The sequence below is a fragment of the Melozone crissalis genome, unplaced genomic scaffold (genome assembly GCF_028551555.1).
Source record: "Melozone crissalis strain CALT ecotype California unplaced genomic scaffold, PUWL_Pcris_2 ptg000057l_1, whole genome shotgun sequence".
Taxonomy (NCBI): Eukaryota; Metazoa; Chordata; class Aves; order Passeriformes; family Passerellidae; genus Melozone; species Melozone crissalis.
The window spans coordinates 1,388,715-1,415,585 of NW_026535835.1; the positions used below are offsets into that span (position 1 = coordinate 1,388,715).

The 26,871-nt window shown below is 64.1% G+C and overlaps 1 protein-coding gene across 1 annotated transcript; it reads left to right on the forward strand.

Moving 5' to 3' along the window:
• The first annotated feature begins 216 nt into the window (after positions 1-216).
• ELN (elastin) lies at positions 217-26,479 on the forward strand. Its single transcript, XM_054287440.1, has 43 exons — positions 217-386; positions 6,443-6,496; positions 6,912-6,938; positions 7,099-7,131; positions 8,506-8,568; positions 9,106-9,195; positions 9,533-9,592; positions 9,696-9,761; positions 9,844-9,891; positions 10,838-10,909; positions 11,108-11,134; positions 11,343-11,414; positions 14,040-14,066; positions 14,452-14,517; positions 14,816-14,860; positions 14,992-15,072; positions 15,163-15,222; positions 15,908-16,012; positions 16,096-16,137; positions 16,697-16,834; positions 16,918-16,959; positions 18,213-18,350; positions 18,434-18,475; positions 19,613-19,750; positions 19,834-19,875; positions 20,978-21,115; positions 21,199-21,240; positions 21,484-21,534; positions 21,571-21,618; positions 21,700-21,756; positions 21,917-22,066; positions 22,151-22,198; positions 22,920-23,021; positions 23,211-23,264; positions 23,406-23,540; positions 23,717-23,764; positions 24,146-24,187; positions 24,404-24,442; positions 24,875-24,901; positions 25,313-25,354; positions 25,543-25,569; positions 25,661-25,711; positions 26,147-26,479. Exons 1-43 carry the CDS (start codon positions 308-310, stop codon positions 26,191-26,193), a joined length of 2,805 nt encoding a protein of 934 aa, XP_054143415.1. The 5' UTR covers positions 217-307; the 3' UTR covers positions 26,194-26,479.
• The last annotated feature ends 392 nt before the right edge of the window (positions 26,480-26,871 follow it).

Here is a 26,871-nt window from a genome sequence, read left to right on the forward strand (position 1 = left end):
TCCAGCTTTTTTGGCAGAGACGCGCCGGCTTGGAGAGAGCAGCGAGGAATTAAAAAAAAAATTAAAAAAAAAAAGGGGGAAAGGAAAAAAACCCTCCCCGAGCAGGCAGCCCAATCGGCGGGAGAGGCTCGTGTGTGTTTGGCCTTTCCTCATGACGTAGTGTCCTGTGCCTCTCCCCCCGCTCCCTCTCCTTCTCCCCTCCCTCCTCGCCCCCCTCCCCTTCCCCTCGCATCCTTGGAAGCAACAATTAAGCAGCTCTGGGATAAAACACACAGCCCGCGGGAGCACGGGGGCATTGCTTCAAGAGATGGCAAGGCAGGCAGCTGCACCCCTCCTCCCCGGAGTCCTCCTCCTCCTCTCCATCCTCCCGGCTACTCAGCAAGGAGGTAAGGAACGGAAGGCTCCTTCCGTAGCCCGGCCAGCTTCGCTCCGGTCCTGCGGGGACCCTGCGGGGCACCGGGGCTGCGACACCCCCACCCTCCGGGCACCCCCTCGCCTGCCCCGGCTGCCCGGCCCCGAGCAGGGACAGGCGCCCACCCTGCCTGCCTCCCCGAGGATGCGTGGGCAGGCCCCGGTGCCACCTCCCTGAGGGCTCTTTGCTTCCCAAACCGACAGGTGGCTTGTGCCATGCCCGGCTGGGACGGGATGTCACCGAGGCTGGTGACACGGGGCAGTCGGTAACGGCACCGCTGCACCACGCACTTGTCAGGGGGAGCTGCGAGGGTGTCCTGGTGAGAGGCTTGGGGACACCAGAGGTTTGGGGATACCAGAGGTTTGGGGACATGAGAGGTTTTGGGGGCATAAGAGACTCAGGAACACGCAGGCAGGGCACCGGGGGTGGCCACCAAACTCCCATGGGACTCAGCAGTGCGCGGGGCCGGGGAGGTGCCAGCTGTGACCCCGCGGCTCCATGGCAGCGGGAGCTCGGGGCGGCGGGTGGGTGGCAGCATCCCGCGGTCGCTGTGTGCGAGCGGCCGCTCAGTGTGTGGCCGTGACAGCCCCGGGGCTGCTGCAGCTGCACAGCCCCGACCCGCCCCGACCGCGGGCTGGGGGTGCCCGGGGCCCGCACACCGCCCTCATCGCCGCCAGCACCGGGTCCCTGTCCCTGCGCGGTCCCAGCGCTGTGTGACAGCTCAGCCCGGGCACACGCAGGTGCGGCCGGGGCGGGGAGGTGACAGCCAGCGCAGGGCTCTGCGACACAGCCCGGCCAGCGCAGGGCCCTGTGTCCCAACCGGGTGACACAGCCCGGCCAGCGCGGGGCTCTGTGACACAGCCCGGCCAGCGCAGGGCTCTCTCTGTGTCCCAGCCGTGTCACACAGCCCGGCCAGCGCAGGGCTCTCTCTGTGTCCCGGCCGTGTCACACAGCCCGGCCAGCGCAGGGCTCTCTCTGTGTCCCGGCGTGTGACACAGCCCGGCCAGCGCAGGGCTCTCTCTGTGTCCCGGCCGTGTGACACAGCGCAGGGCTCTCTCTGTGTCCCGGCGTGTGACACAGCCCGGCCAGCGCAGCCGATGCCTGCACGGTGACCTGCCCCTGTCTCGGCTCAGACTAGAGGCTGAGCTCCCACCCCGGCGGGGAGAACAGCTGAGCACAGATTCAGAGCTCCCGCTGAAGTGACCAAACTGGGCAGAGGGCTTTGAGGAGGCGGCAGCACCACCAGGGAGGGGACAGTCACCTCCGGAGAGCCGGGTGGCTGTGCCAAGGACAGCGTGTGATGGGCAGGGCCACCATCGGCCGCGGGGTCGGTGCCGGGGCTGTCGTGCGGGGCTTGTTGGACAGTGAGGAATGAGAACCAGAGGAGAGGGGGCAGGATGCTGTGGGCAGTGCCAGAGCTGGATGGGCACCAGGACAGCCACAGCCACCTGTCACCAAGGGGACAGCAGCTCCACCTGCCCGTGCCCTGCAGCTCACAGAGCCCAGCCTCGGGGTGGCCCCGGCTGGGCAGGCAGTGGGACCCCAGAGCCTGGAGCTGCCTGGGAAGTCGAGCTGCTGGTGGTGCCTAATCCTGCTGAGGGTGCTGGATGGGATGTGCTCAGTCCCGGGCACTCTCCACCTCTGGCACTGAGAGATGTGGCTTGCTGGTCCAGGCTGGCTTTGTTCTGACCCTTCAAGCCATGGCCAGCTGGGACCATCTCTGGAGGAATCTGGACCCCGGGTGAGACCCTGCAGTAACAGGGACTCACTCAACAGCTCGGGACTGTTGGCCCCACTCGGGCCCTGGCTCAGTCCCCAGGGGTGTTGCTGCTTTGGGAAGCAGCTCACAGAAGAGGTGAGCTGACCCTGGAGATGGTCCCAGTGCTGGTGGGACACGGGAGGCTCTCCCATGGAGGACGGAGCAGTGCCACCCTTGGGGACAGAGCTGGCACAGAGGCATGGTGGCATGGTGGCATGGTGAGGGGGTCCCAGGATGCTGGGGAAGGTCAGGGCTCTGTCCTCCAGCACCGGCTGCCAGTGCAGCTCCAAATCAGCTTGGCAGGAGAGAGAACCCTGAGACATCCCAGGGCTGAGGGATTCATACCCAGGCTGTCACCGCAGAAAAGTGCCAGGGGACTGGGCTGGCAGCACTCAGGAAACCCCCAGCAGCAGGTCAAGATCAGGATCAGCCCCTGGGGATCTGCCCCTGGGGAGCAGAGCTGTGCTGGCACAGTGGGGATCTGCACACTGGTCACTGCAGGGGGAAGGTGCTGTGATTCCCTAAAAGTGCCAAGTGCAGCCTGTCCCAGCATCTGGAGCAGGGCACCCATCCCTCAGTGCTTCCATCCATCCCTCAGTGCTTCCATCCATCCCTCAGTGCTTGCTGTGCTGAGCACAGGGGATTCCCCAGCAGTGACACCCCCAAGGAGGGACATGGGGGGCCCTGGGGAGCTCCCAGCCCTGCAAGCTCTGGGCCCACAGGGAGCAGCTCGGGTGGGTGCAGAGGGGCAGGCGCTGGCTGTGGTGGCACCCGGCCTGGGGCTGTGGGGACGCTCTGAGGACAGTCAGGGTCCCCAGGGCGGGGCTGGGATGGCATCTCCCCTTCCCAGCCGGAGCCCGGCCTGCAGGGCTGCCCCTCCCCTCCCCTCGCAGCTGGCAGGGTGCAGCTCGCCCGCCGGCGCTCGCAGATGAAAGCTGGAGCTTCAGGGGGGCTGGAGAGGAGCCAGGCCCGGCCCCAGCCCCCCCGCTCCCCCGAGCTGCTACCAGCGAGCTCGGCCCGGGATACAGCACAGCTTCAAAGTCGCCTGGAGACTGAATGTTTCCATAACTTTCTCCCAAGAAAAAGAAAACAGCGGAATGAGGGAAGAGGGGAAATGTCGGTGGTTTTGCACTGAGGCTCCTCCGGGTGCCCATGGGCAGAAAGGGGTGAGGTATGAGGATGTGCTGTGCTGGATTCTCCGTCCTGGCCTCGGTCTCAAGACCTTTGGTATAAAGAAATCCTCTGCATTTCTGGCTTGTGAAGGGAGCTGCAGGCACTGGTGCAGATAGGAACGGTGTAGCCGGTCCAAACGGGATCGGAAGCAGCTCTGGCAGGGGAACAGCATGGATATCCACACCTGTGGATGGAGCTGGGGGGGGATATGTCCCATTCTCATAAACAAGGAGACTCCACACCAGATCTGAGCACCTCCATAGCTCACACCCTGACACAGCTGGGGCTGCACAAGTGGCTGCCAATTCTCTGGCCCCTGGATTGAGAAGCCGTCCCTGGGGTGGGATGCAGGCTCACAGCCAGCCCAGCCCTGGAGACAGGCTGGGAGCCCAGGAAATTCCCCTTCCCAGGGTCCTGGCAGGCTCAGAGCAGAGGCAGCACAGATCTCCTTCGGCACTGGGAAGCTGCTGACTCAGTCTCCCCTTCCCTGTTGTGCCAAGGGAATGAGTGGAGAGGACAAATGGGAGCACACAGACCCCAGACTGGGCTGGGGGCTGCTGGCCCTGAGGCTGGGCCAGGACAGAGATGGCCAGAGAGCGATGGCCAGAGCCCAATGTGGTCACGGTGTCGCCAGTGTGTGGGCTGTCACCAACACCTGTGCTCAGTGGTGCTGCCAGGGGGAGGGACTGGAGATGCTGCGGGGATCTGGAGAGACCCCCCAGCAGTGCCTGCCCCAGGGAACAGCCCCAGGCTGGGCTCTGGGGGAGCAGCTTGTGAAGGAGCATCCAGGGCAGTGCAGGTCTGGCTGTGCCTGGCAGCAGAGCTGGTCAGGAAGAGCTCCTGAGGGAAAGGTTTGTCCCCTCAGAGCCACATGGCACCACCACCCAGCCACCCACCCCACTGCCTCCAGGCCATCCCATCTCCTGCCAGGCCTTGCTGACCTCCTGGTGTGGGCAGGAGCAGCAGACAGAGCAGCACAGCCTCTGCAGCCCTCCCAGATGTGTCCAGGCATGGAGCCCTCTGCCTGGGATGGTGCCTGGGGAGGGAGCTGTAACAGCATCACCACGGTGGGACCCTCCTGGCAGGACCCCCAGTGCCCCTGGAGGGTGGTGATGGTGATAAAGGGATGAGTTTGGCAGCTGTGGCTGTAGGCAGGTGACACCTGGACATTGCTGTGGTCCCCACACTGCAGGGATGCTGTGAGAAATCCTTGTCCCAGCTTCCTTGGGAGCCTCCAGCACTGGCACAGGGTGACAGAGGGGTGGGGAAGGTCAGCCCGGGTCACCCCAGCACCAGGGACCTTGCCTGGTTTTGGGGGGCTGAGGCTGGGGAGATGATGGGGGCTGAGCAGCCCCTCCCGGGTGGGGACAGTCCCTGGCCGTGTCCCAGGGTCCCTGGCCATGCCTGGCTCTGGCTCCCAGCGGCAGCGGGGCTGGGAGGGAGCAACTGGCGCTGAGCAGACGCTTGGAGATTGTTGGGAAACAAGGCAGGAGCTGGAGTTGTGTTTTTCCAGGCTGGGGGGGCGGTGTGGGCGGGGAATGTGCCGGGAAAAGGAAAAGGAGCCGTTCTGTCCCCCCGGGCTGTGCCAGAGGGCTGAGTGCGGGTCCCCTCCTGTCCAGGGACACTGCGGGACCTCGGGAGGGGATATGTGGAGGGGAGCAGGCCTGGGGCTGTGTGCTGGGTCCTGGCACGGCTCCTCCCCTGCCTGCTGCATCCCCAGGGATGCCCTGTCCCTGATCTCCTGAGCACTGCCCGACAGCCCTGTCACACACGGGGGTGTCCTGGCACCCTGGTGGATCCAGGGGGGCTGGGCATCTCTGCCAGGTGCCAGGGTGGAAAGAACTCGTGAGCAGGGCCCAGGGGACACCCTGATCCCTGTAGGGTGGGGCACAGTGTGGGGGGCGCCCCCAGAGTTTGCCACACATCTGCCACGGAGATGTGCAGCACAACGTGCTGTGGTGTGCCAGCCCTGCCAGCTGCCTGTCCCCCCGGGGGCTGGCACTGCCCTGCCCAGCTCCTGGGCACTGCCCAGCCCCTGGTGCTGCTGCCAGGGCTGCCCCCACCTCCCAGGCCTGGGGAGGCCCCTGCAGGTGCTCAGGTGCCAGCCAGGCCCCCACAGGGTCTCCAGTGCCCCCTGAAGCCCATCCCCTGTGGCAGCGCAGGCACCAGGGCTGGCTGCAGCTCCCCACAGGGGCTGTGGCCACAGCAGCCCCCCCACACCCTCCTGGCAGCCCCCTTGCCCTGCTCTGTCCTGCAAACCCCACCACAACCCCTCTCCTGCTGCCTGAAGAGGAGCTGCCCTCTGCACTGCAGCCCCCTCGTGTCCCCAGCCCTGCCCTCTGCACTGCAGCCCCCTCGTGTCCCCAGCCCACCCACAGCCCTGCTGGAGCTGTGGGCCAGCCAGGGGGCAGCCTGGTGGCACTGGTGGCCTGCAGCAGACATGTGGCACTGCCAGCGTACAAAACAGCCAAAAAACCCTCCTGTGGCCTCTGAGCATGAGCTGAGATGCCCTGGGAAGTGCTGGGACCTGGGTGGTGACCTCAGTGTCACACAGACAGGCAAAGGGACACAGGAGGGTCCCATGGGTCTCAGCAGTGTCCCTCCAGTCTGTCACCCCAGTGCCACCGGCCTGAGCTGGCTCTTCCCACTGGCACCTTGGCAGGCAGGACACACCCAGGGATCCTTGGGGCAGCCCCAGAGGATGCTCAGGTGTGGCTGGGCCCGTCAGGGACTGTGGGGATGGACTGGGACAGCCCCAGGCCCCTGGCCATGCCCAGAGCCACCCCCCAGAGCCACTGAGGCTGCAGGGGATGGAGACAGCCCTGGCTGTGGGATGGGGCAGGAGCTGGGACAGCTGGACAGCACCAGCCCCATGTCCCTCCTTCCCATGCAGGCCAGCTCTTGCTGGCACCTGGGTCCCAGCTGGGGCCCCTCCAGCCCTGCCACCACTGTCACACTGTCACAAGGAGCGGCAGGGACCTGCCTGCGAGCTCCACATCCCAACTCCTCTGCAGGGAGAAGCAGGGGAGCCACGAGGAGCCCCCTGCCTCCCTGCCTGGGCCTCTGGGGCATTTTAACAAGGCTCTCTCCTCTTGCAGGGGTTCCTGGTGCTATCCCGGGAGGGGGAGTCCCAGGAGCAGGCTTTTTCCCAGGTAAGGGGGCCCAGGCACCACTGGGAGGGGGCATTGCAAGGATGGTCAGGCGCCTGGGGGGCCTTGAGTGCCTTTGAGACACCATGGAGGGCTGGGGAGCTGCCAGCCAGGATCAGGTGACATGGGGACATCTTGTCTGGCTGCTCACCATGGACTCAGATCAGCCCCACGGTGTGGGGACATGACTGGGTGGCAGTGCCAGGCTTGCCCAGGGCTGGCACCTACACCCTGCCCGGGAGGTGCTCAGAGGTCACAGCCTGTCCCCAGACCTTCAGCCAAACTCCTGGGACATGGCAGGGGGATGTCCCACCCCTGACAGCCATGTGACCCCCCCCACCTCCCCAGGGACCCTCGGGGGCCTGGCTGGGTGCTGGGGGCTCCCGGGGCAGTGCTCACACTCTGCCCTTGCTCGCAGGTGCTGGAGTTGGAGGTTTGGGAGCAGGTGAGTGCTGACCCCCCCTGACAGGCTGGGCTGGGCTGGGGAGAGGGGCAGGATGCCCAGGAGATGGGCAGGGGGCTGCCCTGTCCCCCGTGTGCCCTGCCCGGGCACACTCTGTGGGAGGATGGCTCTGACCCCTCTCCCTGCCCTCGCTCTCCCTTAGGACTCGGGGCTGCAGGAAAACCTCCCAAACCAGGTAAGAAGCCTTACCCTGGCTCTCACCACCTCCAGGCCAGTGGCTGGGACATTTCCCAACCACTGCTGCCCTCACACTGCTTCCCCATGGCCAAGGCACGCCCAGCCCTGCCCTGCCACACTAACCCTGCCACAGCCTCCAGGAGCCTCCTCCCACACCCTGCTTCAGCACTGCCCCTTGTCCCGAGCCCCCCAAACACCCTCTGGGGGTGCTTGCTGCCTGTAAAGCTGTGCCAGAGCTGCGGGAGGAGTGCAAAGCAGGAGCCGGTGTCCTGGTGGGAGGCTGGCAGTGCCTCCACCTGCCTGCCATCGGGGCCAAGCAGCTTTTGCAGAGGCTTCTGCAGCCCACGCTGGGCTTTGCCTGCCTTAGGAATGCTGGGGAGAGGGGACATCACCAGGAGAGAGGGGAGATGCTGGCAGGAAGATGTGCAGCTGGAGGGCACTGAGCCTGGGGCAGCAGGGACTGAACATGCAGCATCTGGGGCCAAGGGAAATCATGGAATCATAGAATGGCTTGAATTGGAAGGACCTTAAAGCCCATCTCAACCCACCCCTGCCATGGCAGGGACACCTCCCACTGTCCCAGGCTGCTCCCAGCCCTGTCCAGCCTGGCCTTGGGCACTGCCAGGGATCCAGGGGCAGCCCCAGCTGTGCCAGGGTCTGCCCACGTCCAGAGCAGAGCATTTCCTCCTAACACTGAATCTAAATCTCTCCTCTTTTGGTTCAAACCACTCCCCCTTGTCCTGGCACTCTGTGCCCGGTGCCTTGATCCCCATGGAGAGATTGATGTTGCTTCAGGCAGATCCCGGGGCCCCTCCGTGCCCACCCTGGGGGTCCCCACTGTGCCCAGGGCAGGGCCACCCCACACCCCCGGCCCCCCAAGTGTGCCCGGCTGCGCCGTGGGAGCTGCAGCCCGAGGCAGGGGCTGACAGCCTCCGTTTGCTCAGATTTCAGCTCGTGGAAAGAAAAACAAGGCCCTTTATTTCGGCGTAATTAAAACCAAACGCGGGGCGGCTGCGAGGCCCGGCCGAGGCCCAGCCGAGCGGGGCCCGCGCCCGGAGCCAGCGGCTCCGGAATTTGCGCCTGGAGGGAGCGAGGGCTGATGAGCCCCAGATGTTGGAAGGCAGCGCTGGCCGGAGACCCAGGGACTCATTCCTCAGCCATAAACATTTTGGTTGTGTCCCCCTGTGGCCCGGCAGGACGGGGGGTGGGTGAGGCAGAGGGACGGGATGGAGGACCCGAGTGCTGGCGAGGACATTTGTCACCCATCCCTGTGCCCGTCCCTGGGCTGTTCTCCCATCCCCACGGTGCCACAGGGACTCCTCTGTCCCTCTGGGCCCAACCACCTCCCACCTCACCCCGCTTCTCTTCCTAGGGGTCGGAGGACTTGGGGGGGTCGGAGGACTTGGGGGACTCGGCCCCCTTGGCCTGCAGCCAGGTGAGCACTGACCACTGTCCCCCTCTGCTTGGGCCATGCCCGGGGTGATGTCCCCAGAGACCCACCTTGGGGACAGCACATCCCTTGTCCCCATCTCCTCAGTTCCCCCATCTGGGCTGGGTGCCCTTCCCAGACCCTAAGGGACCCCAGGCACCCAGCAGGCAGCCCTGAGGGCCCCCAGCATGATGGCATCAACCACAGCGGGGTGACCCTGCAGGAGAGGAGGCACCTGGGGTCCCTGCAGGGCCAGCAGCAGAGGGACAGTGCCTGCAGGGGGTCAGCCAGGGCCTGCAGGGGTGTCAGCACCCACTGCAGGGGTGTCAGGTGTGTGTGCCAGGTGGGATGTGGATGGGAGTGTGAATCCGGGGGATGCAGGACAGGGCAGTGCCTGCTAACGCCACCTTGCCCAGCCTAACGCCAGCCCTGGCATTGCCACGCAGCCCCCACGGCTCAGCAGCCCCTGTGCTCACCGAGGGGCAGGACACCCTGTGGGCAGCTGGTGTTTAGGGGTGCTGATGCTGGCTGTTCTCCCCACAGGTGCTGCAGGTCTGTTCCCTGGAGCCTTCCCTGGGGCGGCGTTCCCGGGAGCCGCCTCGGCCGCGGCGCTCAAGGCTGCAGCCAAAGTTGGTGAGTGCTGGGGGAGTCTGGGCAGGGTGGGCTTGGGCAGCCCCCAGGAGTGTCCCCTGGGCATCTGGGCCAGCACAGATTCCCCTGGAGCCAGAGCTCATGCTCTCACTGGACATCAGTGACTCGGAGGGTCCCAGGCGCGGGGAATTGGCCAAACCTGAGCCCCCAGGAGCACAGACCACACAACTGCCTGGTCCCTGTGCCCAGTATGGGGGACCCAGCCCTGGGACTGCCTCAGGGTGTCCCCTTCACCCCCCCAAGGGCCATCCTGAGCTCGTCCCCGCTCTGGCACCGTTCCAGCCAGCCGCAGGTACACCCCTCTTCCCAATGCCCCCAGGTGCTGGCATTGGAGGCGTGGGTGGAATTGGTGGTCCTGGTGGCCTCGGGGTCTCCACAGGTAGGAAATACCCCTCGCTCCCAGCAGAGCCGAGCCTGGGGCAGAGCTGTCCCCGGGGTGGGCAGGAGCCGGGCCGGGGCTCAGGGCTCTCTGCTGCCCGCAGGTGCCGTGGTACCGGGCGCGGTGCAGCCCGGCCTTGGCGCGGCAGGGAAACCCCCTAAAATACCAGGTAGGTGACGGCCCCGGCGTGGGGGCCGGGGCGGGGAGCGATTCTAGCCGGCCCCTCATCCCTGAATCTCTTTTGCCTGCAGGTGCTGGGATTCCTGGAGCTTTTCCGGGCGGCGTGCTCCCCGGCGCAGGTGAGCTAGGGGTGCCCACCCCACCGTCAGCACCCCAACTCCGAGGGGTTCCACACCCCACCGTCAGCACCCCAACTCCGAAGGGTTCCACACCCCACTGTCAGCACCCCAACTCCGAGGGGTTCCCCACCCTGCTAGCACCCCCGTGGGGAGAGCACCCTGCGCTGCCGCCTGCCTGTGTCCTGCTGCTCCCCACAGCTTCCTACCCCCCTGGCTGAGGCTACAGTGACATTTCCACCGTGCCAAAGGCACGGGGGGACCCGGCAGCTCCATCCTGTGCCAAGCATGGCGGGAGCAGGCAGCACCAGCGCTGGGAGAGGAGCTGGCACAGCCACCAGGGCTGGCTGAGGGGAGGAGGGGGAGGTGGCGGGAGAGAGGAATTCCTCAGTGCAAAGTAATTTGGGGGAGGAAAACTTGTGAAAACAAGATGTTTCGACACTGTCCGAAGCGTGTTGCTGGTCAGGAATGTCTTTTCCATGTCTGAAAATGCTCGAGTTATAATGAAAGACATTTGTAAGAAGGGGAAAAAGAACCCCAAACCAAAAGGAAACTCAAAACCCAAAAATCCAACCCAAACGATTCCAAGGCCACAAGACTGTCTGCTGCCCTGGAGGGCTCGAGAGCCCTGTCTGGCCCCAGGCCACCGAGCATCAGCAGGGCAGGGAGCACTGCCCAGGCCTGGCTGGGGCTTTGCTGTCACCAGTGGGACCCCTCTTGAGTGCCGTGTCCCCTGCAGGCTCCCAGTCTGTTCCACAGGCAGCTCCAGGCCTGGAGCAAACCCCTCCTGGCAGCTGGAGGTGCTGGCAGCTGGCACAGGGCAGTGCCAGCAAGACCCCAAGGATGAGGGTGCCATGGTGACAGGGATTTGGAAGTTGGCTGTGGGGGTCTTGGGTACCAGTAACACCCCCAGGGAGGCCCCAGCTCACCCCTCTGGTCTCTGCTCCAGGTGTTCGCTTCCCTGGCGTGGGAGTGCTGCCCGGGGTCCCCACTGGAGCTGGAGTCAAGCCTAAAGCCCCAGGTAGGTCCCCTCATCCCCTTGGAACACTGGGGTTGGATCAGGGCTGGCACCAGCTCGGCACCCCAGCCCAGCCTTTGGGATCACAGCCCTACAGGGCACTTGGCAGTGAAGCCAACCTACGGCTGAATCCACTTAGGTTAATTTGGGCCTCCAGGAGCAGCCCAGGGCTCACACAGGTGTCTTTGTGTTTCCTTTTAGGAGCTGGAGCCTTTGGAGGAATTCCCGGTGAGTGCCCCATCTCTCTCTCTCTGTCCTTCTCTTCCTTCCCAAGACTCTTCTTCACAGCCATGGTCTCCCCACACCAGAAGATGCCTCAGGGCTTCCCAAGCCACCCCCTCTCCTGTGCCAGGGTGCCCTGGGGCACCCCCCTCCCTCCGGGACTGGTGGCAGCCGTGGCGCGGGCTCCAGGTGAGCGTCTGCTGTTGGTTTGCAGGACTGGGAGGTTTTGGAGGTCAGCAGCCCGGTGTCCCCCTGGGTTATCCCATCAAAGCTCCTAAGCTCCCAGGTAAGCTCCACAGCCGGCACAGTGGCTTCACTGTGGGTGAGGATCCCCAGCAGCCAGGAGGAGGATGTGCCGTTCCCCGGGGCTGAGGCACGGTGCCCGCAGTGCCCCGGAGCTGGCAGTGCCTGTGCTGGCCCTGGCACAGCAGGACAGAGCTGGGGGCTCTGCTGTGCCCTGCCTGTGGCACCCTGGGCAGCTCCTGGGGTGATCTGAGCATTGCCCCCGCTTGTGTGGACAGTGCTGTGCCTCTGTGCCTGCCCCCGGCTGTGTAAGGTAGGAAGGGTCACAATCTGGGGACATGCTCTGGGCCACGCCACCCTGGGATGTCCCTGCCAGCTCCTGCTGGCACAAGGCACAGCCCTTGCAGGGACAGTCTGGTTTCTGTGGCTCCTGGGGTTGGGCCTGGCATTCACCTGGGCCAGGTGTCCTGGCTCAAGGAGCTGTAGCTGAGGCTGCTGGGGGCTCCAGGCAGATCTCTGTGCCCACTGCCCACCTACACAGGGCTCAGCCCCAGCCCAGGTCAGCCTGGGGGAGCTCAGCACCCCTTTGCCAGCCCAGGCTGCTCTGGGCACCTTCCCCTCCCAGCCCTGGGCCAGGTGCCAGCTCTGCCTGTCCCTGGGCAGCCGTGCCCATGGAGGGACAGTGGCAGGTTCTCCCCATGCTGCCACCTGACTGCTCCCCAGTGCACCCTGAGGAGGAGGGCAGCCCCATGCAGGCAGGGCCCCCATCCCCGTGCATCCAAACAAGCTGCTGGAGGCAGGAGAGCCTCGGTGAGAGAAGCCCACCCCAGGCAGCACATCCCAGCCCAGCACATCCCAGCCCACCCCAGGCAACACATCCCAGCCCAGCTCCAGCCCCAGCACATCCCAGCCCAGCACATCCCAGCCCAGCTCCAGTCCCAGCAGCTCTGCTGGCTTCCCCCAGCAGGGCCTGTGGCCACAAGCAGCAGCAGGGATCCTGGCCCACTCCTGTTTCCTTGCACTGGAGCAGAGTTATGATCCTTAAGGAGCCTCGGCCCTGCTGCCCATGGACCCCGTCTAGGTCCCAGCCCCAGGACAGGGACCAGGACCATGGGGGTGTCTCCAGACCTTCCTGGGGTGCTGGGGGATGCCAGTTTGTCACCTCTGAGGGCTCGGGGCTGGCAGTGCAAGGACAGCCTGTGCTGCTGGCTGTGGAGGCTCTTGCCTTGATGCTGTGGGTGGATCTGGGGATGCCACACGTGGGCTGTCCCCTGCACTGTCCCCACTGCAGTAGGTCCAGGTTGAGAGGGGAAGAGGGACAATGGGGCAAACCACATTTTCAGTGGAAAATCATCTCTTTAGATGACTTGCTCCTGGGCTGTCCCACTGAGGAGGTGGCCCTGGGGTCACTCACCTCACTGGAGGCTCAGTCTGAAGCTGTGGCTGAGGCCAGGGTCCCATTGATGCTGTAGGGATGGGCACCACTCCCCAGTGTCCAGCTGTGCTTGGCTGACATCGGTTTATGCAGAGCCCCAGTGTGTGCAGGGCCTGAGCTCGCTGGTGACATTCCCATGGATACAGCATGGGCAGGGGCTGCTTTCCCATCCAGCTGGGGGTGGTGGGGAGCAGGACTTGGACCCAGCAAAACCCTTGGAGACCCAAGGCTTGGACTTCTGGCCCTTGGAGTCACCTCCATGTGTGTCACCCCTTTCCCAGCTTTAGGGTGAGCAAGGTGCTGATAAAATGCCCCTGGATGGGCAAGGGTGGCCCTCAAGGTGGGGCACACCTGGCACAGCTCACTGTGAGCCTCTGCCTGCCAACACCACTGTGCTGATGTGGGACACCATGGGATTGCCTGGCAGGATGGAAGGAAATCTGGTCCCCACATGCTGGCTGCTGGGAGGGGATGGAGTCCAGTGCTCAAGGAGATGCTGTGCCATGAGTAATTCCATCCTGGCTGCAGGCAGCCACATCCCTGCCCATGGCCCCCTTGCAGGAGGCACCCCCCACCCTGTGCAGCTCGAGGTGTCCCTCCCAGGAATGTGGCAGCCCATGGCCTCGGGCTGCAGCCAGCAGTGATGGGAGCTGGGAACTGCTGTCCCAGTGCCAAGCCCACGGTCCCTGCTGAGTCAGGGGCATCCCCACCACTCTGCCGGGATCCGGTTCTTTCGCAAGGAGACATTTCCCTGCCCACAATGTCCCAGCCCATAATCCCTCCTCTTCCCTTCACACCGACCTCCTAACGAGGTCACGTTTCAGCCGAGGCTCCCAAGCCCTGATTCCAATTAAAGCCTTTCCTCCGAGCTGGCCGGGGTGCAGCCAGCTGGGTACAGCTCTTGCCGCGGGGCTCCCGCGGGACCCCTCGCTGGAGCGGGGTCATGGGAGGCTCCTGCACAACAGCTCCAGGCGCCACAGCCCTCGGCCTGGGCTCAGAGGGGCGGCTCCTTCCATCACTGCTTCCAAGGTGAGGGAGAACAGCATCTCCTGGCCCAGCTCCAGCACGGGGGTTTGTATCCCGGAGGATTCACTGTCGCAAATGGACGGAGCCCCTGGGCCGGTGCTGCAGGGCCCTGGCAGAGCGGGGTCACGCTGTGGGGCAGAGGGGACATGGCCAGCAGCAGCCAGGTGCTAACCCCCCTTCTCTCCTCTCCTCTTCTCTCGTCCCCAGGTGGCTATGGACTGCCCTACACCAATGGTGAGTGCTTGTGTCCTCACTCCTCGTGGCTCCACCGTGACCTCGTGGCCACCGACCCTCGGGCCGGTGTGAGGGATATCCTGCTCCCAGGGCTAGGTGGTCCACTGGGGACCTCATGCCTTGCCCATGGTGGCTGTGGACCAGCCTGGAACTCAACTCTCCTGGCATTCCTGGGAGCTGTTAATCCATAGGATATGTCCTGAGCCACTCCAGCTTCAGGCAGGGATGTTTGAGCTGGGATCTCAAGTGGGGAGGAGCTGGCTTTGGCATTCCCTCGCATACTCTGGCGCCGGGGGCAGGAGATCCAAGGGGGCTGCTCTGTCTGTCTCGTTGTCCTTCCCCTGGCTGGTGCCTGACGTGGATCTACTCTGCGTTGTGATTGCAGGCCTCAGGCCCGGCGGGATAGGAGCCGGCCTCCTGGCAGGAAAGGCAGGATACCCCACCGGCACAGGTACACTGGGCCCCGCAGCCCCGGGGTGGGGAGTGGCACGGCCATGGCAGGGGAACTCCACCCTGTCCCCTTGCTGGCCCTGGACGGGGCTGGGCCCTGCCCGGCTGCCTGCGGCCTGCAGGGACAGCCCGGCCGGGAGCAGCACCTCCTGCAGGGACAGCCGGGCCGGGAGCAGCACCTCCCACAGGAGAGGGGGACGGACGCTGGCAGGAGTGCCCGGTCCCCAGGGTCCCTGTGGGGTGGGGGAGCTGAGGTGGGAATGGTGCCAGGGTGGCTCAGTGCCCGTGTCCTTCCGCAGGGGTCGGAGCACAGGCAGCAGCAGCGAAGGCAGCAGCAAAACTCGGTGAGTCGCCCTCTGCGGCACAAACACCACCCACGTCCCCAGCAGGGAGCTGCTCCCTGTCCCCGCTCCCTCCCTCCCAGCCCCGGGGGTGCTGGCTGTGTCCCCGCTGACCGTGCTGTTCCCCGCGGCAGGAGCCGGGGTATTGCCCGGCGTTGGGGGCATCCCAGGAGTTGCACCCGGTGTCGGCATCGGCGGTGTCCCAGGAGTTGGAGGTGAGGCGATGAAAGGGCTCTGCCCTGGGGCTCGGGGAGGGTCTCCTTCCCTTATCCCACATCCCTGACTCTCTCCCGCTATCCCGGCAGTCGGAGGACCGGCAGCGGCGGCGGCAGCGGCGAAGGCAGCGGCAAAGGCGGGAGCTTTTGGTGAGTTCCTGCTGCCTCGGACACATCTCGGGACAGGGAAGAGCCGTGCATCGATTCCAGGGGCTGTGCGGCTCCACAGCTGCCCCGGCAGCTCCTATCCCATTCTATGGGGTGCTGTCCCTGCCCTGTCCCAGCTCCAGCAGCTGTTCCAGCAGCGCTGAAGGGCTGAGGGCCCCTCGGGATGCAGGAGCCTGGCCGGGGGCAGAGCATGCCCATCACACGCAGTCTCTCCATGAGATGTGGGTTTGCTCTGCCAGGTGCCAGTGGGGTGGCCAGGACTCGGTGTCTGTGCTGTGCTGTCCTTCCCTAGTGAGGGATGCTGCTGGTGATACAGATCTCCACTGCTCCCTGTTTGACTGCTCCGGGGGAGAAAAGTGAGGAGCAAATCAGACATTGGGGCATTTAGGGAAAACGTGCCAGGTCTGAGGCAGCTGAGATGTATAGCCACAGCCTTGGGGGGCCCTGGGAGTCCCCAACATCCTGGGTAGACAGGCCCCTGATGGGTGTAAGGAGCTGGGCATCAAATTTCCAAGATCCCAGGTACCCTAAGGAGAGCTTTAGGATGAGTGAGGAGCCCACCACAAAACGGGTGCCAAGAGACTCCTGTGACCTTGGGGCAGAACACGTCCCCACTGTGGCAGAGTGGGGTGTTTGTGGGGGGTCTGACTACTCTGCTTCCCTCCAGGTGCCGGGGCAGTGCCCGGAGTCGGAGGTGTCCCCGGCCTGGTGCCCGGTGTCGGAGGTGTCCCTGGCTTGGTGCCCGGTGTCACAGGTGTCCCCGGGGTGGCAGGTGACTGTTCCAGGAGCCCTGTCCCCGTGGCCCGGCTCTGCAGGGCCATGGTGGCTGAGGGTCCGTGTCTCCCTTGTCCCCAGGGGTGCCGTCGGCAGCAGCAGCAGCAAAGGCAGCTAAGTACGGTATGTGCTGTGAGGGGCCCCAGCCCCCGGGACCCTGCCCGTCCTGCCCTGACACACGGGGGTGCCCTGGGAGCATCCTGAGGGGAAATGGGGAATGCTCAGCCCAGCTCCTGGCTGCTCTTCTGGGCCTGGCTCCATCTGCAGGGCAGGACCTTCTCCCTCTCCTGGGTTTCTCCACTCTGCTCTGTGGAAATGAACAATGCGCCCCAACTCATGGTTTTAGATTTAACTGAATTCTTGGATTTTGTACCAAATCCATTTCCAGAAGCTGATCTGTTGCAGGATCTGCTGTCCAAGGGTTCAGTGTTGCTGCCATTGGGGCAGAGATTCCTGGCAGAGGGGCCCTTGCCCAGGGTCAACATCCTCCAAAAACTTGCCTGGGTTCAGAACCACATCCAACTGGGGCTAGCAATCCCTGCCCTGCCCCGCTGGGATCTGTCCTGCATGAGGCCGTGGATGCTGCACTCTCTGTGGCACCACGGTGACACCGAGCCATGGCAGTGCCAGCACGGAGCTCTTGCTGCAGCCAGCTCTGATCTGTCCCCTCGTGTCCCTGCAGGCGCCGGCGTTCCCGGTGTCGGTGTGGGCGGCGTCCCCGGCCTGGTGCCCGGAGTCGGAGGTGTCCCTGGCTTGGTGCCCGGTGTCGGAGGTGTCCCCGGGGCGGTGCCCGGTGTCGCAGGTGTCCCCGGGGTGGCAGGTGACTGTTCCAGGAGCCCTGTCCCCGTGGCCCGGCTCTGCAGGGCCATGGTGGCTGAGGGTCCGTGTCTCCCTTGTCCCCAGGGGTGCCGTCGGCAGCAGCAGCAGCAAAGGCAGCTAAGTACGGTATGTGCTGCGAGGGGCCCCAGCCCCCGGGACCCTGCCCGTCCTGCCCTGACACACGGGGGTGCCCAGGCTCGGGCTGTGCCCTGGGAGCATCCTGAGGGGAAATGGGGAATGCTCAGCCCAGCTCCTGGCTGCTCTTCTGGGCCTGGCTCCATCTGCAGGGCAGGATCTTCTCCCTCTCCTGGGTTTCTCCACTCTGCTCTGTGGAAGTGCACAATGAGCCCCAATTCATGGTTTTAGATTTAACTGAATTCTTGGATTTTGTACCAAATCCATTTCCAGCAGCTGATCTGTTGCAGGATCTGCTGCCCAAGGGCTCAGTGTTGCTGCCATTGGGGCAGAGATTCCTGGCAGAGGGGCCCTTCCCAGGGTTACTGTCCTCCTATATGAGGTGGGATAGTGGGATCCATCAGGTATAACCAGCTCCAAGGAGCTACAGTGGGGCCAAGGCTCATGACCAAGCAGCAGGGTCGTCTGGAGATTGGGCCAAGGGAGGAGGCAGAATGGGCCTGGGGTTTCACACTGCATTGGGGGTCCATGTTCCTCTCCAAAAGACAGAGCCAGAGTTTACCTCACCAGGTGCCAGGATCATCTCTTTCATTGTTACTGTGAAGCTCTGAGAGTCCCCAGGAGGAGCCATGGTCAATGGCAACTCTCCTTTAAGGGTTAAATCACTGATGCCCATCGCATCTATAATTAGTAGAAAAAATCCTTCTGCATGCCCAGGGAAGGATGGGATTCAGGAATTTCGGCAGGAACTCAGCAGAGGTCGATCTGTGCTGTGGTGGCCCTGCTGAGCAGGGTCCCATGAGGAACAAAGCCCTCTGACAGTCAGTCCTTGCAAAAGTGACCTCGTGCTTGTCCGTGTGGCACTGATGTGTGCCAGCAGGTCCAGGCTGTCGGCTCCCCAGTCTGACCAGTGCCCCCCCAGACACCTGCTGGGTGACCCAGCCACTTCTCCTCCATGGCCTGTCTGGCTGCAAGGCTTGCTGTCCCTGTGACAAGGAGCAGCCTGGGCCCTGTGAGGATGAGGGTCATTGTGCTCCCTGTGCAGGTGACTTCCAGGCAATCGCTGGCAGAGTCACGGGGCCGATCCCTGCCCTGCCCTGCCCCGCAGGGGTCTGTCCTGCATGAGGCCATGGATGCTGCACTCTCTGTGGCACCACGGTGACACCGAGCCATGGCAGTGCCAGCACGGAGCTCTTGCTGCAGCCAGCTCTGATCTGTCCCCTTGTCCCCTCGTGTCCCCGCAGGCGCCGGCGTTCCCGGTGTCGGTGTGGGCGGCGTCCCTGGCCTGGTGCCCGGAGTCGGAGGTGTCCCTGGCTTGGTGCCCGGTGTCGGAGGTGTCCCCGGGGTGGTGCCCGGTGTCGCAGGTGTCCCCGGGGTGGCAGGTGACTGTTCCAGGAGCCCTGTCCCCGTGGCCCAGCTCTGCAGGGCCATGGTGGCTGAGGGTCCGTGTCTCCCTTGTCCCCAGGGGTGCCGTCGGCAGCAGCAGCAGCAAAGGCAGCTAAGTACGGTATGTGCTGCGAGGGGCCCCAGCCCCCGGGACCCTGCCCGCCCTGCCCTGACACACGGGGGTGCCCAACCTCGGGCTGTGCCCTGGGAGCATCCTGAGGGGAAATGGGGAATGCTCAGCCCAGCTCCTGGCTGCTCTTCTGGGCCTGGCTCCATCTGCAGGGCTGGACCTTCTCCCTCTCCTGGGTTTCTCCGGGTTGCCCTGTGGAAGTGAATGATGAGCCTAAATCACGGCTTTGGGCTCATCTGAATTCTTGGATTTTTTGCAAAATCTCTTTTCCAGTAACAGCCCTGACAAAAGTTCTGCTGCCCAAGGGTTCAGTGCCTCTGCCATTAAGGCGGGGATTCCTGGAAGAGGGGCCCTTGCCCACGGTCGCTATCCTCCAAACTGTGGTGGAATTGGTGGGATGGTGGGATCCATTATCTATAACCAGCCCCAAGGAGCTCTCTGGAGATAAGGGACATGGCCAAAGAAAAGGGACATCTTGAGCTTGGGCCAAGGATGGAGGCAGAACTGGCCCTGATGTTCCATGCAGGTCTGGCATCCAGGTGTCATTCCAAAAGTCAGGGCCAGCAGTTGGTACCTGGCCAGGTCCCAGGACCTTCTTCTCCATCTTCACTGCAGAGCCCTGGGAGTCCCCACAAGGAGCCATGATCAATGGCGATTCTCCTTTGAGGGTTAAATCACTGATGCCCCTCTCTTCCATTTCTCTTCTATAATTTGTAGAAAAGATCCCTCTGCATGCCCAGGGAAGGATGTGATTCAGGAATTCACTCAGGAACTCAGTAGAGGTTGCTCTGTGCTGTGATGGCCCAGCTGAGCAGGGTCCCATGATGGCAAAGCTCCTCTGTGGCCTGTCTGGCTGCAAGGCTTGCTGTCCCTGTGACAAGGAGCAGCCTGGGCCCTGTGAGGATGAGGGTCATTGTGCTCCCTGTGCAGGTGACTTCCAGGCAATCGCTAGCAGAGTCACGGGGCGATCCCTGCCCTGCCCTGCCCCGCAGGGGTCTGTCCTGCATGAGGCCGTGGATGCTGCACTCTCTGTGGCACCACGGTGACACCGAGCCATGGCAGTGCCAGCACGGAGCTCTTGCTGCAGCCAGCTCTGATCTGTCCCCTTGTCCCCTCGTGTCCCCGCAGGCGCCGGCGTTCCCGGTGTCGGTGTGGGCGGCGTCCCTGGCCTGGTGCCCGGAGTCGGAGGTGTCCCTGGCTTGGTGCCCGGTGTCGGAGGTGTCCCCGGGGCGGTGCCCGGTGTCGGAGGTGTCCCCGGGGTGGCAGGTGACTGTTCCAGGAGCCCTGTCCCCGTGGCCCGGCTCTGCAGGGCCATGGTGGCTGAGGGTCCGTGTCTCCCTTGTCCCCAGGGGTGCCGTCGGCAGCAGCAGCAGCAAAGGCAGCTAAGTACGGTATGTGCTGCGAGGGGCCCCAGCCCCCGGGACCCTGCCCGTCCTGCCCTGACACACGGGGGTGCCCAACCTCGGGCTGTGCCCTGGGAGCATCCTGAGGGGAAATGGGGAATGCTCAGCCCAGCTCCTGGCTGCTCTTCTGGGCCTGGCTCCATCTGCAGGGCAGGATCTTCTCCCTCTCCTGGGTTTCTCCACTCTGCTCTGTGGAAGTGCACAATGAGCCCCAATTCATGGTTTTAGATTTAACTGAATTCTTGGATTTTGTGCCAAATCTGTTTTCCACCTGACGCAAGGCCTGCTGCCCAAGGGTTCAGTGCCTCTGCCATTAGAGCAGGGATTCCTGGCAGAGGAACTCCTCCCTGCGTCACTGTCCTCCAAACTGTGGTGGAATGTTGGGATGCATCAAGTGCATCCAACTTGGTCTAGCAAGACCCAGGTGCCCAGCAGCCATAACCACCCCAAGCTGGAGCTTGTGCACATGGAGAACTGGCCCTGAGGTTCCATGCAGGATTGGCATCCAGTTGCTGCTCCAAAAAGCAGAGCCAGCAGTTGGTACCTGGCCAGGTCCCAGGACCTTCTCCTCCATCTTCACTGCAGAGCCCTGGGAGTCCCCACGAGGAGCCATGATCAATGGCAATTCTCCTTTGAGGGTTAAATCACTGATGCCCCTCTCTTCCATTTCTCTTCTATAATTTGTAGAAAAGATCCCTCTGCATGCCCAGGGAAGGATGTGATTCAGGAATTCACTCAGGAACTCAGTAGAGGTTGCTCTGTGCTGTGATGGCCCAGCTGAGCAGGGTCCCATGAGGACAAAGCTCCTCTGTGGCCTGTCTGGCTGCAAGGCTTGCTGTCCCTGTGACAAGGAGCAGCCTGGGCCCTGTGAGGATGAGGGTCATTGTGCTCCCTGTGCAGGTGACTTCCAGGCAATCGCTGGCAGAGTCACGGGGCGATCCCTGCCCTGCCCTGCCCCGCAGGGGTCTGTCCTGCATGAGGCCATGGATGCTGCACTCTCTGTGGCACCACGGTGACACCGAGCCATGGCAGTACCAGCACGGAGCTCTTGCTGCAGCCAGCTCTGATCTGTCCCCTCGTGTCCCCGCAGGCGCCGGCGTTCCCGGTGTCGGTGTGGGCGGCGTCCCCGGCCTGGTGCCCGGAGTCGGAGGTGTCCCTGGCTTGGTGCCCGGTGTCGGAGGTGTCCCCGGGGCGGTGCCCGGTGTCGCAGGTGTCCCCGGGGTGGCAGGTGACTGTTCCAGGAGCCCTGTCCCCGTGGCCCGGCTCTGCAGGGCCATGGTGGCTGAGGGTCCGTGTCTCCCTTGTCCCCAGGGGTGCCGTCGGCAGCAGCAGCAGCAAAGGCAGCTAAGTACGGTATGTGCTGCGAGGGGCCCAGGGTCACTGTCCTGCAAAACCTGGTAGGATCCTGGAATGCCTCCCACTGGGTCTGGCAAGACACAGAACTGATCCCTCTCCTGCCCTGCTTGGGTCTCTCCTGGTAGTGGCTGTGGATGCTCTTCTCTCCCAGCCATGATTATGAAGACAGAGCCAGAACAGGCCCAACCTTTCAGCTGTTAATGCAGCCAGATCTGACTTCTCCCTTCTTGCTCCCTGCAGGAGCTGGCGTTCCTGGCATCGCTGGCGTTCCTGGTGTTCCTGGAGTTCCTGGTGTTCCTGGAGTTCCCGGTGTCCCTGGTGTTCCAGGCGTTCCTGGTGTGCCTGGGGTTCCTGGTGCTGTTCCTGGTGTTGGAGGTGAGCAGATGGGCTGTCAGCAGCCGCTGATGGGATGCTGGCCTCAGCAGGTTCCTGACTGTGTCCCTTGTGTCCCCGCAGTTGGTGGCCCGGCAGCAGCGGCCGCAGCCAAGGCTGCAGCGAAAGCAGCGGCGATCGGTGAGTCACCACTGTCACCACCGTCACCATCGGCTGTCCCAGGGAGGGAGGAGGTGTGTTGGCACACAGGAGAGGTGGGGACACCCCGGTGCTGTGGAGGTCAGTGGGATTCCTGCTGTGGAGTCTGTCCCCTGGGACACATCCCTGAACCCCTCTGCAGGAGCAGGACGTGTTCCCGGTGTTGGCGTTCCCGGTGTTGGCGTTCCCGGTATTGGCGTGCCCGGTGTTGGCGTGCCCGGTGTTGGCGTTCCTGGGGTGGGTGTGCCTGGTGTTGGCGTGCCCGGTCTGGTGCCTGGGGTCGGCGTTCCAGGTGAGATGGTGCCCAAGGGATGCTCGGATGTCCCCAGCAGTGCTGGTGGGACGCGTTCCTGACCCTCTCACTCCCTGTCCCCAGGAGGTCCGGCAGCCGCTGCCAAAGCAGCCGCCAAAGCAGCCAAGTACGGTAAGCTGGGATCTCTCTGGGGTTATCCCACCTGTCCTGTCTCCTGCTCATCCCCACCCCAGGCTGCTCCCCTGTTGGGGCTGAGGCCCAGCAGTGCCTGGGGTCCCTGGGGCTCAGGGTGAGGGACGAGCTCCCTGAAGGGCTGAATGTGGGATGAGGTTCTGGCTGTGGCAGGGCTGCTCTCCAGTGAGCTGAGCCCTGTGGAGCGTCCGAGTTCACCATCTTCTCATACTTTGGTCCATCCATACCCCATTCTGCCCACCCAGTCACAAGACCACCACCTCAGTGTCCATCCTCTGTCCATCCATCTGTACCTCCTCCACTAATCTATTCAGTCACTCCACATGCATCCACATATCCATCCATTTATCCACATATCCATCTCACCATCCCTTCAACCATTAGTGCACCTCATCATCCCTCCATTCATCCATCTCACCATCCATTCAACCACTCCCCATTCACACACACATTCATCCCACCACCCCTCCGTCCATCTGGCCATCTGAGCATCCATGTGTCCATCTCAGCATCCATTCGTTCATCCATCCAACCATTCATCCATCCTACCGTCATTTCAACCAGTCCCCATCCAGCCACATACCCATCTCATAATCCATCCACCCACCCACTCCCCCCAGTCTGCCATACTTTCTCATCCAACTCCTCCTTCCACATTTCCTTTGGAGCTGAAGCCCAGTCCTTCTCTTTCTCCTTGCAGGAGCAGGTGGCCTGGCTCCTGGCGTGGGTGGCCTGGTTCCTGGAGTAGGTGGCCTGGTTCCTGGAGTAGGTGGCCTGGTTCCTGGTGTTGGAGGTGTCCCAGGTGAGGAGGAGGAAGGCAAGGGTGAGAGCAGCCCTGCTGGTGTGGGGGCAGTTCTGGGGGCAGGACAGACTTGAGGAGAACCTCAGCAGTGTCCCTGGGGGGCTGCAGACAGGGCCTGAGGGATGGGCTCTGCCCAGGTTTGCTGTGAGACCTCCCCAGGGTCTGACCCCCCCTGCTGTCTCTGCCCAGGTGTTGGAGGTCCAGCAGCAGCAGCCAAAGCAGCAGCCAAGGCAGCCAAATTTGGTGAGTCAGCCTGGGGAGCCCCTCAGGCTCCCTACCAGCCCTGGTGTGGCTCTGACCCGTGCAGGGGATGCTGGGCACGGGCACCCAGGCCTGGCACATGATCCCACACAAGCACAGGATCTCTCACCCCTCTCTCTGCAGGTGCCGGGGTTGGAGGGGTGCCAGGGGTGGTGCCTGGCGTGGGCGGAGTGCCCGGAGTGGCACCCGGTGTTGGTGGCGTGCCCGGCTTGGTGCCAGGGGTGGGAGTACCTGGAACTGGCATCCTTCCCGGGGCAGGTATGTGCTGTGTCCCGCCCTGCCTGGGGACAGTGGTGGCTGGGAATGCTGAAAGCCACCCAGCCACATGAAGGGGTGGCAGGGAGGGATGCGGGTGGCATGGAGGGGAGGGTGGTGGCACATGAGACGGTGTGGGGGTGACTGTCCTAACCGTGGTGTCCTCACTCTCTTTGCAGGCATTCCCCAAGTAGGGGTGCAGCCTGGTGCTAAACCTCCCAAATTCGGTACGTACCCCTGTCCCCTGCCCCAGGGCCACCTCAGACTGTCCCTGGGCACCCTTCTCCTGCAGCCATTGGGGTGCTGACCTCTCTTCCTGCCCCCTGTGTGCCCACTTTGCCCCAATGGCCCAGGCATGGGAAGTGGTGTGCTGTCACCCATGGGTGCCAAGTGCCACCTGTACCCCCTGCCCTGGACTCGCTGAGGACAGTTTTCTCCTCCATGTGTCACACAGGGGCTGAAGCCCCTCTGGGTGCTGTGAGATGGGTGCTGGGGACCCCCAGCATGGGTGCCAGGGCCACCCCAGCAGGTTGGGCAGTGGCTGGGGGTGCTCCGAGCCGGGGCTGCCGGGCTGTGGGGGACAGGTGCTAACGGTGTCTCTCTGGCAGGTGTTCCTGGGGTTGGAGTCCCAGGGGTTGGTGGCCTCCCAGGTAAGTGCTGGCAGGAGCTGAGCCCAGGCAGTGGGGATGTGCGGGCAGAGGGATGCTCCCATCCAGGGGTGGAGCTGGAGGGATGCTCCCTCTGGGCTCGGAGGGAGCGGGGCTGCCCGAGAAAGGATGAGCACACTTGGGAGTGGCTGAGGAGTGGGTCAGACACTGGGGACACTGCCTGTACCTGCTGGTGCTCACCCGGGCTACTCCTTGTAGGTGGCCTTGGCGTCGGTGGGCTCGGAGTTGGTGGCCTCGGTGAGTGATGCTGGTCCCAGTGTGGGGCTCCAGGGCTGGGCTGCAGGGAGCAGCAGCAGCAACAGCGAGCTGGCAGAGCCATGAAAAGGAAAGGGAGTCACTTGTGGGTCACTTGTGTCCCCTCCCAGTCTCACAGCACAATCCCACCCTGCACTGTCACTGTCCCCTGTTGTGTTTGTCACGTGCCCTGTTCCCAGGGGATGATCCAAAGGGATTGCCATTGCTGAGCAGGGACTGAGGGCCACAGCCCCAGCCTTGCCCATGCCATGGGAACAGGGGATGGTACTTTACCCTGTCCCCAACGTGTGGAGATGCAGGTCCCTCCTGGGACCCTCTGGCCCCTCCTGAAGGGTCTGGGTGTGGCCCTGGGGCAGTGAGTCCGGGCAGGGGCTGCCCTGGTGCCCCCCTCTGACTTAGGACTCTTGTATCCAGGAGCTGCTGGGAAACCTCCCAAGCCAGGTAAGGGACAGCCAGAGGGGCTGGAGGAGTGACTCCAGTGCCTGTCCCCATCCACATTCCCATGGCTGTGCTCACGCTCCCCACCCTCACTGGGGCTCACCCACCTGCAGGTTTTGGTGCTGGGGGGCTGCAGCCAGGTGAGTGCTGCACTTTGGGGCTGGCCTGGGACTGTGTCCCCTATCCTGCCACACTCGTCCCCGCTTGCTGTCCCCGTGCTGCTGCCATTCCCTGCTGAGCACCAGCTGCCTGGGAGAGCACTGGGAAGCCAGAGATGTGCCAGGGTGGGGACGGCGGCTTTTGCATCAGCTCCTGTCCCTGGAGTGAGCACGGGATCCCAGCCAGGCTGTTCCCAGTGCACGCTAGAGTGGCACGGCTGTCACCGGCTGTCACTGGCTGTTGCTTTTTCCCCAGGCGTTGGAGGTCCCGGCTTCGGCGTATCACCGCTATTTCCAGGTACCACCCACCGCCAGCTCGGCACCGAGCGCACACCGGGGCCGTGTCCGTGCCTGGCCAGCTCGCGGGGACACGGCCACGGCCGGGGAGGGACCCCGGGGCTGGGCTCAGCCGGGGGGCTGCCCTGGGGGTGTGGGGCACAGAAATGGGGGTGTCCCGCGGTGCTGAGGGCTTCGCTCTCCTTTCAGGTGGGGTCGGCGGCCTGGGATTCGGCGGTGAGTATCCATTGCCCCGCGGCGCGTTTTGGGGTGGGGGCGCGTATCCCCGCGGGGGTCCCGCTCACCCTGCTCTGCCTTCCCGCTGCAGGGAAACCCCCCAAGCCCTACGGAGGAGCTCTGGGTGCCCTGGGCTTTAGAGGTGAGTGTGGTCCCCCACTCTAGGGGCCAGTTGTGTCCCCCGCGTCTGTCCCGTCCCTGCGGGGTGTCCCCCGTGTCGGTCCCATCCCTTTGGGGTGCCCCCCGTGTCTGTCCTATCCCTGCCCTCCGTGTCTGTCCCATCCCTTTGGGATGCCCCCATTTCGGTCCCATCCCTGCTCCCTGTCCCATCCCTGCCCCCCATCCCTGTCCCATCCCTTTGGGGTGCCCCCCGTGCCTGTCCCATTTCCTGTGGGGTGCTCCCTGTCCCATCCCTTTGGGGTGCTACTATGCCCGTCCCATCCCTTTGGGGTGCCCCCGTCCCTGTCCCATCCCTGCTCCCTGTCCCATCCCTGCCCCCCGTGCCGGTTCCATCCCTTTGGGGTGCCCCGTCCCTGCGGGCTGAGGCAGGCCTGACCCACATTCACCCCCATGGCAGGCGCGGGCTGCGCGGCAGGGAAGTACTGCGGGAGGAAGCGGAAGTAACGCTCCGTCACCGCTCACCTCATGAACTTTGGTGCTACTGCATGGTCCAGAATGTAAATCCGAAGCAAAGCTGAGACACCCTCTCCTCCAGCCCCGGAGCCCCCCGTCCATCCCGGGGCCGTTCCCCGGCAGCGCCCGGCCCCCCCCGGCCCTCGGTCCCGGCAGGGAGCGCGGAATAAACTGCGGGGAGCAGCCGTCCCCCTTGGTGCTATCGCTCTCTGCGGGATTTGGGGGCCCCAGAGCTGACCCCCGGGGGGGCACAGGATGAAGGGCACCCCACATTGGAGGAAGGGAGGGAGGGAGGGAGGGAGGGAAGGGGATGGCGGCGGCGGGGGCCGTGCGGGGAGGGACGGCCCCGTCAGCCTGGCCCCCACCCCGGTCCCCGCGCTGCCCCCGGTTTGGGGGGGCCGCGGGCAGGAGGGGCTCAGTCCCTTCACGTTGCTCACTTTGCTATAACTGGGTGGGACGCCCTATACAGAGGGACTCGCTTCTGACAGACTAATAAAGGACAAGTTTTTAAAGGATTCTGGCTCCAGCCTGTGTCCCACGTCCGTGACCCGTCCCCGTGGCGGTGGCAATGATGCAGGGGTTCACCCCAGCCCGTGGCACTGCACGAGCCTGGAAAGGTGCTGGGTTCTTGCTACAGGGCTGTTGCCTGTCCCACTGCATGGTAACAGC